At 40.6% G+C, this 16,020-nt stretch overlaps 2 protein-coding genes across 2 annotated transcripts; one reads left to right on the top strand and one right to left on the bottom strand.

The window, feature by feature from the left end:
- Window positions 1-49: 49 nt before the first annotated feature.
- On the bottom strand, window positions 50-7,984 carry LOC131447851 (tubulin beta chain-like). Its single transcript, XM_058619934.1, has 5 exons — window positions 7,730-7,984; window positions 4,429-4,537; window positions 3,317-3,427; window positions 2,536-2,780; window positions 50-1,377 (listed from the first exon to the last, which is right to left on the bottom strand). The coding sequence occupies exons 1-5, from the start codon at window positions 7,982-7,984 to the stop codon at window positions 565-567; spliced, it is 1,533 nt and encodes a 510-aa protein (XP_058475917.1). The 3' UTR covers window positions 50-564.
- Window positions 7,985-9,210: 1,226 nt separating this feature from the next.
- Window positions 9,211-15,456, top strand: flot1a (flotillin 1a). Its single transcript, XM_058620053.1, has 13 exons — window positions 9,211-9,392; window positions 10,464-10,539; window positions 10,802-10,877; window positions 11,645-11,735; window positions 11,924-12,067; window positions 12,848-12,967; window positions 13,097-13,192; window positions 13,647-13,799; window positions 13,924-14,105; window positions 14,195-14,240; window positions 14,414-14,551; window positions 14,723-14,887; window positions 15,291-15,456. The coding sequence occupies exons 2-13, from the start codon at window positions 10,497-10,499 to the stop codon at window positions 15,309-15,311; spliced, it is 1,275 nt and encodes a 424-aa protein (XP_058476036.1). The 5' UTR covers window positions 9,211-9,392; window positions 10,464-10,496; the 3' UTR covers window positions 15,312-15,456.
- The last annotated feature ends 564 nt before the right edge of the window (window positions 15,457-16,020 follow it).

The raw sequence follows: 16,020 nt of genomic DNA, 5'->3' as shown, positions 1-16,020 counted from the left end.
GATCTGGTATTTTTCCTCACGGTCCATTAAAAAAAACACAAGTTCCATCTCCGAGAATGGTTCTTTAATTAACGATCAAATGTAAAACTGACTGCAAAAGATTTTAACACTGATAACAGGCATAATTTTTCACATTTTTCATCTTCATGTTCACACTTTCACATGCCCTGGTTTCCTCCCCCCCAACAAAAACAACCAACTGAGGCCACGGACACTTATTTAAATGTGGAATAGAAACATCTAAAGTTGACCGCGATTAAAAAAAAACATCATATGCTATTAAAAGGGATTTTGAGTGCAATAATATCAGCTTTTAATCCATAAATTTAAACATTTAACGCAGCATTTGTTCAAGGTAGAAATCACAGTATGAAGACAAATGTTGAATTGTGGATTTGATACAACACTTTACTTTGTTTTGCCGTAAGTGAAACCATTAACCATGGCACTTAGATTTGGTCACGTCAGTTTCGTCCATGTCCATCTTCCATTCATGTCGTCACGTCGCTATTCATGCTTCTTCTGCTTCTTCTACGTCTTCAGATCACAGTTGTTGCTAGTTTTTCAGGCGTCCTCTTCCACCTCCTCGTCAAACTCGCCCTCCTCCTCGGCCGTGGCGTCCTGGTACTGCTGGTACTCGGACACCAGGTCGTTCATGTTGCTCTCGGCCTCGGTGAACTCCATCTCGTCCATGCCCTCGCCGGTGTACCAGTGGAGGAAGGCCTTGCGGCGGAACATGGCGGTGAACTGCTCAGAGATGCGCTTGAACAGCTCCTGGATGGCCGTGCTGTTGCCGATGAAGGTAACGGCCATCTTGAGGCCACGCGGCGGGATGTCGCAGACCGCCGTCTTCACATTGTTGGGGATCCACTCCACGAAGTAGCTGCTGTTCTTGTTTTGCACGTTCAGCATCTGCTCGTCCACCTCCTTCATGGACATGCGGCCGCGGAACACGGCGGCCACCGTGAGGTAGCGCCCGTGACGGGGGTCGCACGCCGCCATCATATTTTTGGCGTCAAACACCTGCTGGGTGAGCTCTGGCACCGTGAGGGCGCGGTACTGCTGGCTCCCCCGGCTGGTCAGAGGCGCAAAGCCGGGCATGAAGAAGTGCAAACGAGGGAAGGGCACCATGTTGACGGCCAGTTTCCTCAGATCGGCGTTGAGCTGCCCGGGGAAACGCAGGCACGTGGTCACGCCGCTCATGGTGGCTGACACCAGGTGGTTGAGGTCGCCATAGGTGGGCGTGGTGAGTTTGAGAGTGCGGAAGCAAATGTCGTACAGGGCTTCGTTGTCGATGCAGTAGGTCTCGTCTGTGTTTTCGACCAGCTGGTGGACCGACAGCGTGGCATTGTACGGCTCAACCACGGTATCTGACACCTGCAGGCACAGAGCGAAGGAACACATGAATTCTTTTAAGTGATGTTGATTACTGTGTACTGCATATACACACTGTACGTTCTAAACAAACAGGATATGTGTCCTTCAATTGATAAAAAGCCATACTTAGATGGTTTTAACCCTTTAACGCCGAGTGTATCGCTGATGACACGCACAAGCGCACTTTGCATTACTGTAGTTGCGCAACGGTTTGTGCTATTGGAAAAATCGGGAAAAAAAACGGTTTCTGAAAGCTGAGAAGTTGCACGTCAAAGCCAACGTGTGGATATTACAGTAATTTCACTTGCACTGCTTCAGGAAGCTGGAAAATATCAGTTGACTTTGTCACCAGAAAGGAGAGAGCGGGAAGAACACCTGTACATACTGTAGTTTCCGTTTTTTGGCCTGTTTGTGCAGATTGAGAGACTCAAAGACTGAAAAAATGTTATTGTAAATATGTTTCATACTATTCAAATTTCAAATTGAACACACACAATCTGTTGTTCATATACTGCTGTTTTCTTCATTTTAAATTGTTAAAACAGTATTTTAACATACAGTATGTCGTAAATAACTGGAATTATTCTGGAAAAAATGTGCAAAAGCACCTACAGTTACAGGACATTAAGCAAAAAAAGTCTGACAGTTTGAGGGTGAGGTTAGGGTTAACATCCATCCAATCCAAGTGGACAGCTTTATGTTTTGTTTAATTACATCTGCCCCCTAATAAAACATGCTTAAAAACCCTCAGTTTCCAACATTGAGATAAAGAGACAAATGTATTCTAAAGATATCTTAAGACTACATTCTATAGCCTTTTGTTAAGCAGCTAAAATCTATCAATTTTCCTAAGTGTCACACTGTGTTTCTATCTCTGCGTTATGCATTCTTTATCCATCCGATGCATTAGTAAACACATCAACAAAGATATTCATTACTTGTTACAAGTTTTGGAAATTAAATCAATACCAAATTCGCTATTGATGGCAAGAACTGACACAACAGGGCAATTTATTAGAGATAAATAAACCGCTCCTGCTTGATGTCTCTATAATAGCAGCATTAACATATTAATATTTTATTTTGATGACAACAGCACTGACAGGAGTCATCAATAACGGAGAAAAGGAAAAACGCTTTTGGACAGTGATGCGTCACCTTGGGGGAGGGCACCACACTGAAGGTGTTCATGATGCGGTCGGGGTACTCCTCTCGGATCTTGCTGATGAGCAGGGTGCCCATGCCGGAGCCCGTGCCTCCTCCCAGTGAGTGCGTGAGCTGGAAGCCCTGCAGGCACTCGCAGCTCTCCGCCTCTTTCCTCACAACGTCCAGGACCGAGTCCACCAGCTCCGCCCCCTCTGTGTAGTGACCTTTGGCCCAGTTGTTTCCGGCTCCACTTTGACCTGAGAAAATGAAACCACAATCAATTATTTTCCGTACACAAATAAGATTATTGATTTTTGGAAGATATGAGCAGTGGCAGCTGATCCCCCATTTCATTTAGTTATTTGAAAGAAAGCACCAGCTTTCAGACGTCCTCCTTCAGATGCTCAAAAAAAGCCTGATCTGAGGATTTAAAACCTTCAGCGACACTCGACATCCACACGTTTTAGCTTTAGTTTGGTGACGTGTGTTAGTCTGAACAAACAGAAACCTGATCCACTTTTAAATGACAAATACTTTTATAACTGACTAATCAGCATGAGTGAGTTTTGTGATTTCAGCTTGTTAAATGTGATATATCCCGGTTAATTTGCTCCTCTATGACAGTACACCAAACATTTGTGGTTTGTAGACAACACAAAATATTTCAGTTTGTCATCAATCTGAGGTTTATTACATTTCATGCATTTTATGCACACAAAAAAAAAGAACGATTCAATGATTATGAAAATGATTGTAAGCTGCAGCCCTAAACTCAAATACGGCAAATTCTTACCAAAGACAAAGTTATCAGGTCTGAAGATTTGCCCAAAGGGTCCAGAGCGGACTGAGTCCATGGTGCCAGGTTCCAGGTCAACCAGGATGGCTCTGGGCACATACTTCCCACCTGCACACACAAACACACACACACACACACAGATTAACACAACATATCACAAAACATTACACACACAACTATAAAACCATAACAAAGGAGGCGTTAAAAAAGACAGAAATATGATGTCTCAGAGACAGTGATTCACCCTGAAGACTGGAAATGCTGCTTCAGGTAGGCAGAAACTCTTTTTTATAAACAACATAATCATTTTTGGAAAATTGCTTTTGTCTGGTTTACTTTAATTAAAGTCCACAGGGAGTTTCTCATCTCTGGCAGGGGTTTTTAAATAAAGGGTTTGTAATTTAAGTTTTAAAATAAAAATGTGTTGTTTCTGTAGCTTCCCGCTGCGTTCATAATGGTCAAATAATGATAGAAAACCAAACAAACAGAGACATGATTACGTGCAATTATGTCTCTTATTTTATCTAACACCACATAATTTAGATATCTGACATTTGAGCATCAATTGATATATCTGTTAGTGCAGTTCATACATTAGTAAACAAACAGAAACTTGACAGAAAGACTCAAACGTTTAAGAGACACAAAGTTTAGACTTTTTGTTTATTTTAGTTCAAATAACTGTTTTGGAATTGTTGAGAATAAAGAAATGAACCAAATGTGCTTTAGTTTATTAGAATTCAAGAACTGGAAGTAAAATGGCCTGCAGTACAGTGTAGTACCTCAAATGTCCAATAGATGAATGCATACATTTAAAGAGGTCCTCAAGGCTTCCTGTTTCTCCACCAGGGGGTGGTGTTCTGATTTAAAAAAAATTATTAAAACTCAAAGCACATGATGTTTCCTTGAGATGTCAAAAACACACACTTTAATTTGGCAAATTAAGGACTTTTTATTTAAGTTTATTTCATAAAAAACTGTGGGCAATTCCCTGCATAAATATTAACTTAAAGTGAATAAGAGTTAAACCCTCACTGACTTTTGAGAAAAACAACTGGTCTCTGCGTCTACACCATGACAGTATGTAATGTATGACTGCATGTTCTCACCCGAGGCTTCGTTGTAGTAAACACTGATCCTGTCCAGCTGTAAGTCACTGTCTCCATGGTAGGTTCCTGTTGGGTCGATGCCGTGCTCGTCACTGATCACCTCCCAGAACTAAACAAACAAACAAATGAAGAGGACAGATAATTAAGTACCGAAGCTTTGTGTACATTAATATGGAAGCAGAGAATAGAAACTCAAACTTTATCTCAGGATAAAAAGGTTTGGTTTTCTCGCGATAATGACATAACTCGATGTGTTATCACGAGATAACAGGTGTCGTATCTCGTGATAAAGAGACAAATAAATACATTCTCTTGACTAAGATGCAGGCTCACTTGCTACACGGCATTTTCCAGTATTCACATGAACTCCCAATCATAGAAATATGCCCTTGTTTACGTTTTTTGTGAGCGCTTTCTTTGGTTTTCAAGTGTCGAGGCTCGAGTATAAATGTAAACTTTCACTTTCCAACCTGTGAACATCTGATAAAAAATAATTGTGTAGTGTGTGAAGTTGTCGGGTCACGTCACATGCTTCCAGGAAAGAAGCATCTGTTTGTGCTTATTAACGCTGTCATTGCAAACTAATTTCACAGTGAATGGCTCCTCTGTGTGTCTGCCTGTCATGTGACCGCGTCTTCAGCAGGAGTCACAGGATCGTCACCTGAAAACATCATGTTCTCTCTCACACACCTCCATTTCTTCTCCTATTTCTAAATATAAATATATACCGTCAACATGTGGTGAGCAGCTATAATTCATGGCTTCACACGCTGAATAATGTGCACAGAAACACTGTCAATGTCCTGTCACAACAACTCCACCAAAGGCTGTTTTGTTGTTTTGATTCACATCACAGCCCCGAGGTTTGATAGAGCAGCAAAAAACAGACGTAAAAATAAACATTTGAACGTGTGTTCTTTCTGCTCTTGTGGAAATTATCAAGAAGAACAACTAACAATTTTAAAAAGTAATTCAGTGTGACAGTATTTCACAGCCACTGCAGCAAATTAAATACGTATTCATTTATTTATTGTTTTATCTTCAATTATATTTCCATTCAATCCGATTAAAAAAAAAAATTGGAGTACTTTTATGCTCAGGTGTGTTTATATAGTTGGGGAAATTATATAATTTCATCAGATTGTCTATAGGTTGTGCTGAAAAAAAAGGATATAAGTCACTCTATATTACACATTCTTATCGCCACTGTTTATTTGTTTTAAAATAGTCGTGGAAAAAAGCAGCCTAAATGCTCTGTGTTCTAAAAACTAAAAGGAGCTGAATTCAAGGGTTTTTACGAGACTCTGTTTTAAGACGTCGGAGAGTGAGAGCAGAGCTGGATTCGGTCGACCTCGTTTCTCAACGCCGATGCCAAACTCCGTTAAGACGACAGCACAGACTGTCAAAGGAGCTCAGTCAACCGGCTGTAATCTGTGCGTGAGTGTGTGTGTGTGTGTGAGAGAGAGCAGAAAGAAAATCCATGATCGTCTGTTCTTTAATTCTCACCATGGAAACAAGTGGAGTTAAGCTAACAACAACATACATTTGGTTGGCAATAACAAAATGAACAATTCAGAAAATAAATAGATTATTTGTGCTTTGAATGTGAATCATACGTGTGGAGAAGTTTTTTTTATTAGTAACACACTGTAGGGAATAGTGTGGTGGAGCTGAATTGAGGCAGAGTTAATCTGTGTTGGACGGCGTCAGCCTCCGTAAATACACTTGTGTCTCTGTGTTTAAGGCCACTGAGTGGAGTCTGAGTCACTCCATATGTTCCTGCTGCCTCATGCTGCGTCTGACGGGTGAATAATGTCCGGCCATTTGTTTTAGTCGTTGTTATTGTGACTGTAACTTTTTATTGTCAAACACAAAGGAAGCAGATTCCTAATGTGAGTTGTCAGCGGGGCCGGCCCGAGCCTTTATGAGGCCCTAAGCAAGATTTGATTTTGGGGCCCTTTATCAATACCAACAATAAACAAGTAACTAACCTATGATTATGGCTGCGATGATTATTCAATTATTAATCTATTACTGAATTAATCGTCAACTATTTTGATAGTAGGAGTGTTTTTTTCAATTATTAAAACAAGCTTTCTGATTTTTCAGCTTCTTAAATGTAAATATTTTACAAAACAAGACAATTCCAGGTTTGGTAAGTACAAGTTCTCGATTAAATGAGAAAATAATCGTCAGATTAATGGATTATCAAAAATAATGGTTAGTTGCAGCCCTAAATATGCTTAGAAACAGTTGCTATTTAGTTGTTTACAGACTTGTATGTTTGTAAACGAAGACGTCCAGCCTGGTGGTGCATGTGATCCACTGACTAGATAAGGGGCCATTTAAATCACCAAATCTCAGTGCTTTCAGATGACAAACACACTGAGCCACTTGTTTTCTCCCATCCTCCCTTCACCCCTTCACGTTCCTCTCCTCTGCCTCAGCAAAGTTCTCTTTTTTTTCTTTTCACCCTCTTCCTCACTTGTTTTTTTCTTCCCTTTTTTCTCTTGCTCTTTCCTCGCTGACTCTTCTCCAGCTCAGCCAGTCAAAGCAGCAGCTGGCTCTGTGACTACTCATGTCTGGCCACGTTCATTCATTCATTCATCATGGCTCATTTTATTGTGTTCATTTGAGTTTTAACAGTCACACAACCTCCCTTTATAGTGCTTGTATCAAGACTTAAAAGTTTCACTATGTTCTTGTGCTTACTTTAGTGTTTAATTAAAGATAGACTTGCTTAAACAGAGGACCTGTTTGGATACTGGGCTATTTTTATCTTAAAGTGAACTTTGGCTCACTTCAACAGGGATTTATGGCACTTGTTGCCAATGTAAAACAGGACTAAATTAAAATGTCCTACTAGTTTCCCATTATTTCGGGGGGATATTCAGCGTTTTAACACATGTGTGCAATGGAGATTTAAAACACATTCAAACTGTACAAAATGTACATTTTCTTCCAATTAAAGTTGAATGGCACACAACATACACTAATTCAGTGCTGTTTATAAGTCAAAAAGTAACTTTAAACATATTAAAATGTCTGTTGTCCAACTTTAAAAAGGTTTATGGGAATATAAAAACACAACGGGCATTTAAAAGTGTTTATTTGTGGCATTAACGAATTAAAGATAAATAGATTAAATAGTTTAACTGCGTCTTTGTAAATGAGTAATAGAAAAAGTATATCTATGTATATAATTGGAACTGAGGAAAACAACAACTAAGGGAAAACAATTATCTTGACAAATAAATTACGATTTAAAAAACGAAAATAAAATGTCGGCCCTTCTTCTTACCTTAGCACCAATCTGGTTGCCGCACTGTCCGGCCTGAATGTGCACGATCTCCCTCATATTTTCTGGCTGTAGACGGTCGAGGAGGTTTAGCCTGGAGGATGGAGGATGAAGCGGAGCTGCTGGGGCTTCTGACGCCGACACGGAGAGCACGTCACACGGATACTTTGCTAACTCACTGCGCAACTGCAACTCCAGTGGGCGGGAGAGAAACGTTCCCGGAAGTCGTTCGCAATTACGATTGGATGATAAGCCCATAAATCCCCTGCGCTGATTGGCTTATTTTTCTTTTCTCTTTAAAGGGGGTTTTCTGATCCAAAAATCAAGGACCGGAAAAGGAGTGGGAGTGCTGTGTGCAACGTCAGGACTGCCCCGTTGGAGCTTCGCTGAGTTAAACGATATTGTATTAAATATTCGCATTTTATTCAAGTATTTCCTTTTTATGTTGCTATACTCTCCTACTCTGTAACCATAGTGGTATAAAGGGTACTTTTATTTAAATGTCCTATGCGTAAAATGTTAGTAGATCATTTCAACATTGAGTTTAAAATACTTTATTTACTCTTTTCACGAGTGTACAATTTTGATTTTACATGACATCAGAATTGGCCTTTTGCATTTTTTATCAGGAGCAGGGTCAGGTCTGTTTTTTGGGTTTTGAAGCTAATTGAAGGTTGCATAGTTCCTCCAATGCACTTGGAATACACACTACTCATATGTCTTTTTAGGAATAATGTGTAGTGTTCTATTGTTTCTTTTTATTTATTCATATGCACAATGATAAAAGAAGAATTATATTTCATAATACAAAGGTAAATATTTGTGCAGGAGAGGAAAAGAAGCCCAAAGGGCTTATATAAAATCCTCCCCCTCAATACAAAATCACTAAAACAAATTAACTAATAGAAAATAAAAAAGGGAAAGAAAAGAATGTTGAAGAAAAATTGTTGACCAATAATTTGAATTAAGTACAGTAAGTATTTTCAGTTTCCTCTCCACTATTTTCTTCTTGTGGCCACTAACCACAAATGTTAAGATGATACATAGCCCAAAGGAAAGGAAAATGGAAATACAAAAGTAATATAGTCAATAAGTTATACGCTTCACATCAGCTGATTTAGGACCACAAAACGTTTAACTACTCGGTACTTATAAATTAGTTATGGTTTTGATTAATTGGTCCCCAGTCTTGATTTTGATTTAAAATCTTGATCTACAGTGTGAACAAGACAGAAAAATTGGCTGAGTAAATATTAGTACGAGTATAAGATGGGAGATAAACATTTAAAGGTTGATTAAGTACAATAAACCTTTAGTAAAAGCCAGTTAGCACAGCAGTGAAGTAATGTGACAAAGTGAGGAGGAAGGTGCGGATTTTTGCCTATAACGTGACGCCTACTGGTGACAGTTCCCCCACTGCGCCACAAGATGGCGAAGTCGTGCCGTTGGATGAATGGGCGTGCTGGAAAAGAAGCCGCAGAGCTGGAGTCCGTGTTGTGTTTACTGACATCTTCATCATCAGCGTCATCAGCGTTAGCAGGAGCAGCAGCCTGACGGGAAATAATAACCATTACACCGAGGAACACATTTACATCTAATTCACTCATTTTAACCAACAAAAGCCACGTTTTCTCCACTGAATCCACCTCCTTTTATTCACTAACAGGTAAATATGTGGCCGTCACTTCACCGAGTATACACCCATTCACTGGTGTGTGTGCGTTTAATTGATTGTTTTAATGGGCAGATAGTGGATTTAGCCGCTATCTTTCCTCATGTATGTCTGTATTTCGTGTTATTTTACTGCTTTGTATTGACAATTTGACTGCTGCGCAACGTTTGCTCAAATTAGATTTTCGCTATGTGGCGTGGTTCCTTTAACCCCTCCCTCTTTGTTTTTAAATTATAGGGGATAATAAAACAGTAAGGTGACTACAATGGCGTCATTATAAAAAATAGCAAATGTAATAACAGATTGATTACACGTATGATGCTTTAATCTACAACTTCTGTTGGAATATTGTCTTTGAGAAGGTTCCTTCATTATATGTTTCATAATAACATATGACACACAACTTAATTATACGTTTATTGGACAACACTTATGTCCTGTCTTTCAATTCTGTATTCTGTATACACATATAGCAGCATTCATGAAATGTTTGACAGCAGAAATGCTTAAACATGCTTATATGAAGAAATAATGAGCCTCATGTAAGGAAGTGGGGGAAATGGGGCAAAGACAACCCTAGTCAATTAAGTTTTTGAAGAAAATTATAGAATTCTTCATTTAAATTAACCCTTAAACTGCAATGTACCCTTGTGGTCTTGTACTTTTTTGACTGAATTTATATGGGAGACACTGCTGTGGACATATTTTGTGGGATTAAGACTTAATTAAGATTAAAATGAATGCTTTCTCCATCAACAAATATCAGATATTAAACAGTTAGTACACAATTCACATGTAATAATAATAATAATACATGATATTTATATAGCGCTTTTCTGGACACTCAAAGCCGCTGTACAAACACAAAACAAAACAAAGGACAGGGCTGGAATAAAAACAGTGGTAAATAGACAGTTAGGTGTAAGCAGTTTTGAACAGGTGGGTTTTGAGTAGAGCATGTAGAGCATAAGTTAATGTGTCCAAGATTAAAGCCAGATAAATTATGCAGTAAAAATGTGTTTGCATGATTGAGTATCAACCTTTTGTGTTTTCTTTTATTTTCAGTCTGAAGAAGAAGAAGAAGAAGAAGCGGCAAACATGTTCTACACCTGTGGTCCCAACGAGGCTATGGTGGTGTCAGGTAACACAGTGGCCTGTTTTGTATCCCTGTCATATGCAGCTCCATATTGACCACCTTGAGTGTCATATTGTTGTTGCTCTCCACTCATTTGTATGTTTGAACGAAGTGGCCGAAATATACCTAATATATAAATATTGTTTAAGGATACCAGAGGCCCATTTTCCATTATATCATAAAATGTGATCGTCGTAGATGTCACTTGTTTGTGTTGAAAGTGTGTGACCAAAAGAGTGGACACTGATGTGTCTCTAATCTCGCCCAGGTTTTTGTCGTTCGCCTCCCATGATGATCGTCGGAGGTCGAGTGTTTGTCTTCCCCTGTGTTCAACAGCTACAGAGGTAGGTGGCTAACATCTGGATATTTACTCTTTTTTTCATTTGTTCCTCCTTATTGTACATTTAGAGTAGATTTTCATCAAATGTTTTATCGATGGCTGCAACTGAGGACTATTTTCATTATTGATTAATCTGTTGTTTGGTCCATAAACCAAAATCATTCAGTATTAATGATTACTTTGTTATACGAAGCAAAGAAACAAGAATATATTTACATTTAAGATGCTGAAAAATCAGAAGGCTTGTTTTAATTATCTAAAGAAACACTGAAACTGATGAATTTCGGTCGATGAACCAATGAGTCATTGAAATCCCAGCTTTTATCTTTTCCTAATAATATGAACATAATACAACAGATTTGTGAGTATAGAACACATAGAAACATCCACCTCACTTGAGCCATTTTATTTCCATCTCCCTGTCAAATTTATTTTATGACTCCGCAAACAGAGCAGCGCAGGATACATCTGCTCTTTAATGCTCATGCTGCTCCTCCTCCATTTATCCCTCAGTTCCTTTCATGGCACCACACTTTAATTGACTTAATGCTTTTTTGTCTCGATTGAAGTTGGCCTTGATCCTTTACCTTGATCCTCAACCCCTGCACTCACTGCCTGCAACTCAACGTGTCAAACAAACACAGAAACGGAAAAGACTACACTTATCTGCATACACTGTTAGAGTGGTTTATAATCAATCAGTGATTTCCTGTATGTATGTATGTATTTATGTGTGTGTGTATGTGTGCGTCTCACGCTGCCTCTCTGCAGGATTTCCCTGAACACTCTGACTCTGAACGTGAAGAGCGATAAAGTCTACACGCGTCATGGAGTCCCTGTCTCTGTGACAGGTGTCGCCCAGGTCAGTGTGCGTCAGTGATTGTGGAGACACAAAAATCATACTTTTGTCATTGGTTGCCCTGATTCCTCAACACTGGCATCAACCGTAGTCAACATTTGCTTATATTCGTCATGGACATGGGCAGTAAAACCCTGTGCTCACATCTGTGTTTGGGTTTGGTGTCGAAATTAGTTGTTGTTTTCTTCTAGATGAAGATCCAGGGTCAGAACAAGCAGATGTTGGCTGCAGCCTGTCAAATGTTCATGGGGAAGTCGGAGGCGGAGATTTCCCAGATCGCCTTGGAGACACTGGAGGGCCATCAGCGAGCCATCATCGCTCACTTGACTGTTGAGGTGACTCACTTCTTTTTTTTCTGAGAGAGAGAGAGAAAAATACGGCGACAGTCGATTCAAGCGATGACAATTGTCGACTACATTGATCACCCATCGAGTTCTGTGATTTCAGCTTCTTGAGTGTGAATATATTGTGATTTCTTTGCTCCTCAATGACAGTAAACTGAAAAGCTTTGGTTTGTGGACAAAAAAAACAAACACGTGAGGACGTCGTCATTTTGAGGTTTGGGAAACATTGATTGACATTTTCAACTAATTGATTAATCAAGAAAATGTTAATCCCGTTACTCTACTAATCAGCAAAGTCAATAACCTTATAGTGTTTTCAGTTGTTGTTGTTGGGAGCCGGAATTTTTAAACTGAGGGGGCGTTCGTACACTGTGCTGTTTAATGTTTATTTGTGGACATGTTTGGACTGTTTGTGTGAGCCAAATACCACGTAGAGCGTTGATATCAACTGGTATTGCTAACAATGGCTATTCCATACATTTGGGTCAGTTTTTATTCTGACTTCTCAACTGGAACACGGTCAGCTCGGAGGTATATACAGTAAATACCTTAATAAGGACCAACAAAATGGGTTTTAATTTGGGTGATACAGAGTTGTGATTATTGTGTAGAGTGTGGGATTGTGATTTATTAAATGTAATATGCACAAATATAATTTTAATAACCTCAGAGCAGACAAAGGTCTGCGCCCCCCATGTGATCTCTCGGACCCCAGGTTGGGAACCACGGATTTACCACACCGTATGACTGTAAACTTCTTCCTCTAATTAGGAGATCTACAAGGACCGTAAGAAGTTCTCGGAGCAGGTTTTCAAGGTGGCTTCCTCTGACCTGGTCAACATGGGCATCAGTGTGGTCAGCTACACGCTCAAAGATGTTCATGACGACCAGGTACAACAGGAGACATTCTACTCTTGTAGATTCATGTTTTTGATATGTGTAGCTGCATGATTTTCAAAGTTGGTCCTAAAACTGAATGAATGTGTGTTTTTAGTTTTTTTTGTTTGTTTTTAACAACAGGATTACCTGCATTCACTGGGGAAAGGTCGCACAGCCCAGGTTCAGAAAGACGCTCGCATCGGAGAGGCCCAGAACAAGAGAGACGCTGTGATCAGAGTGAGATATAAATATTTTTTTTGCTTTCGGCTTGTTCAGGAGTCTCCACGGCAGAGGGTTCGCACTTTTGATTTTTAAGCCGGATGCCCTTCCTCATGCAACCCCATCCTTTTATCCAGGCTTGGGACCGGCACTCAGAGTACACTGGATGTATGGCTCTATGGCTGGGGTCTATTGAGTGTGTCCAATGAACAATATAACATAGTTGCCAAACCCTCATGCATGTTTTTAGCATCTTCACTCTGTTAATCTCTTCATGGGTTTCTTGTTGGGGCCAACACAGTGGTTTGGTGTTTCATTGAGAAACTTTCATTAAGTTTCTTTGTATGTCGTCCCCGGTATTGACTCCAGCTACTGCCATGACTCTCCAAAAAATGTACACATTAATGGATGGATGGATGTTTCTTACTGTTCCATTCTTTCTCTCTCTCTCTCTCTCTCTCTGTCTCTGCAGGAAGCCCATGCAATGCAGGAGAAAATTTCTGCTCAATACAAGAATGAGATCGACATGGCAAAGGCTCAGAGAGACTATGAGCTGAAGAAAGCAGCCTATGACATCGAGGTCAACACTAAGAAGGCTGAGTCAGAGATGGCTTACCAGCTGCAGGTACACATCTGGACACATTTAGAGCAGTGTCACGGTCGGGGTTAGCAGGAGCTTTTATCAGCATCTTATGAGTCTACAACTACACAGGCTGTTCACATGTGGTCGTGTGACTCGTCATTAACAGGTAGCTAAGACAAAGCAGCGGATTGAGGAGGAGAAGATGCAGGTGCGGGTGGTAGAGAGGACGCAGCAGATCACACTGCAGGAGCAGGAGATCACCCGTAGGGAGAAAGAGCTGGAGGCCAAAGTGATGAAACCGGCTGACGCTGAGCGCTATCGCCTGGAGAAACTGGCCGAGGCTGAGCGGTGTGTTGCCTGTTCTGTTGTTTTTTTCTTGTTCCGTGAGTCTGGGTCTTTGGTTCTTAGCCTGAATGTATTTCTGTCTCTCCATTCAGGCGGAAGTTGATCATGGAGGCTGAAGCCGAAGCAGAGTCCATCAGGGTGAGTCACAGCTATCTACTGCAGAACTACAGAGTCAGCACGGCCACTGACGATTTAATCTTCACAAATAATTAGACACACAGCTCTGTCTCTTGTTGGGTTTGAACCTCATTTATGTATCTGAGGCGAGTGTGTTTTCTGGTCAAGAAAGATTGTCTTCTTGTCTCCTTCAGGTCAAAGGTGAGGCCGAGGCGTTTGCAGTGGAGGCCAAGGGTCGTGCAGAGGCTGAGCAGATGGCAAAGAAGGCCGAGGCCTTCCAGCAGTACCAGGATGGAGCCATGGTGGACATGCTGCTGGAGAAGCTGCCTCTGGTCAGAAACACTGTGCTTTACAGTCCATCACAACCTAATGATTGATATTTGGTCACATTTACCTTAACAATAAGCTAGTTTGTGGCTTAATAATTAAAATTTGAAGTAATCTAATTACATAAATGTATTACTGTGATCTGAGTTTTGACATGTTTTGGTATCTACCACCAGATGGCAGAAGAGATCAGCAAGCCTCTGTGTGAGGCCAAGAAGGTGACCATGGTGTCCTGCGGCGGTGGCGAAGTGGGCGCCGCCAAACTGTCAGGAGAGGTTCTGGAAATCATGACGCGCCTCCCTGAGGCGGTGGAGAAACTGACCGGAATCAACATCTCCCAGGTAAATCTATGAGCGTGTCAGTCTTACCGACAGCCTGATGGTTTCTCCTGGGTTCCTGTCTTGCATCAACTGTTTTGTCCACTAGAGACCAGGATACATCACATGTAATTGCTTTTAAAAGTGTATTTATTACCTGAGGAGTATAGTCAGAGAGTTTGGACCAGTCTGGGTCCTGTTGAGCGGATACAGGAAATAGCAATTCACCTCTCAATCACATAATCTGTGTTTTTAAACTTTGGTTTTAGTTAGTCCCACTAACACAATAAACGTCATGTTAACATATTGACTCACTTGCCACAACATTAAAAACCAGTTATCTCTTTTTATTGTTTGGCAGACGGATGTAAACCAGATTAGAATTAAATGAAAGACCCGTCTCAACCCTTCTTCTCTTCTCCTGCAGGTGACATCTCGCACAGGCTGAAGAGAATCCACCAAAGTGGCGTCCAGGCAGATCCACTCTGCTGCCGTCTTACCGTCTGCCTGGACTCTGTGCATGAGTTGACCCTAAACATCCGCCTCCTTCCTCTTAACCCGCCCACTCTCGCATCATCTGTATCTGCCTCCGTCGCCATAGATAGATAGATACTTTATTCATCTCACAGAGAAATTCACAAACTCACAGAGAAATTCACATGCCATCTTGCTCTCATGTTCCTGTGAGGTGACCGTGACAAAAATCTTTCATTTCTTGTTATCAGATTTTCTCTGGGTCAAAGTATTGTCCTCGTTCGACTACAGTTACAGTTATTTCATATTATTTATTTGTATATAATCTTTGTGTCCCCCAGTACAGCAGTGGGACAGCGTTCTCTGTTCAGTCAGATTTTAAATCGTGTAACTGTAGCCTCTGTGTATCTCCTCGACTGTTGCTCTTTCTTCCCCCACTTTCTGCTTTTTTTCTGCTGTCACATTATGTGTGTGTTTGTGTCACATGAATAACAAAGTCTCCTGTCACTCCTCTGTTTGCGTCTCTGTCTGTAGCTGCCCATGTCCACTGCCTTGCTGCCAAACCTTAAGTGCATCTTAATATGAAAGTTTTAATGCAAACGGTTCATAACCTCCATTGACTAATGTCACCCACGTTACACAATCTAAGACTAAAACGTGCAGCTTCTCACATCATGTGTTTA

The sequence above is a fragment of the Solea solea genome, chromosome 20 (genome assembly GCF_958295425.1).
Source record: "Solea solea chromosome 20, fSolSol10.1, whole genome shotgun sequence".
NCBI classification, from domain to species: domain Eukaryota; kingdom Metazoa; phylum Chordata; class Actinopteri; order Pleuronectiformes; family Soleidae; genus Solea; species Solea solea.
Note: the sequence above shows the minus strand (reverse complement) of the source record. Positions and strands in the feature narration are given on the sequence as shown.

Coding starts and splice junctions, on each gene's coding strand:
- LOC131447851 (XM_058619934.1), bottom strand. CDS start 7,984: ATGGGCTTATCATCCAATCGTAATTGCGAACGACTTCCGGGAACGTTT. Junction 3,428..4,428: donor TTACTACAACGAAGCCTCGG/GTGAGAACATGC, acceptor TTGTGTGTGCAG/GTGGGAAGTATGTGCCCAGA. Junction 2,781..3,316: donor ACCTGATAACTTTGTCTTTG/GTAAGAATTTGC, acceptor TCATTTTCTCAG/GTCAAAGTGGAGCCGGAAAC.
- flot1a (XM_058620053.1), top strand. CDS start 10,497: ATGTTCTACACCTGTGGTCCCAACGAGGCTATGGTGGTGTCAG. Junction 13,800..13,923: donor AGATGGCTTACCAGCTGCAG/GTACACATCTGG, acceptor CGTCATTAACAG/GTAGCTAAGACAAAGCAGCG. Junction 14,241..14,413: donor CCGAAGCAGAGTCCATCAGG/GTGAGTCACAGC, acceptor TGTCTCCTTCAG/GTCAAAGGTGAGGCCGAGGC.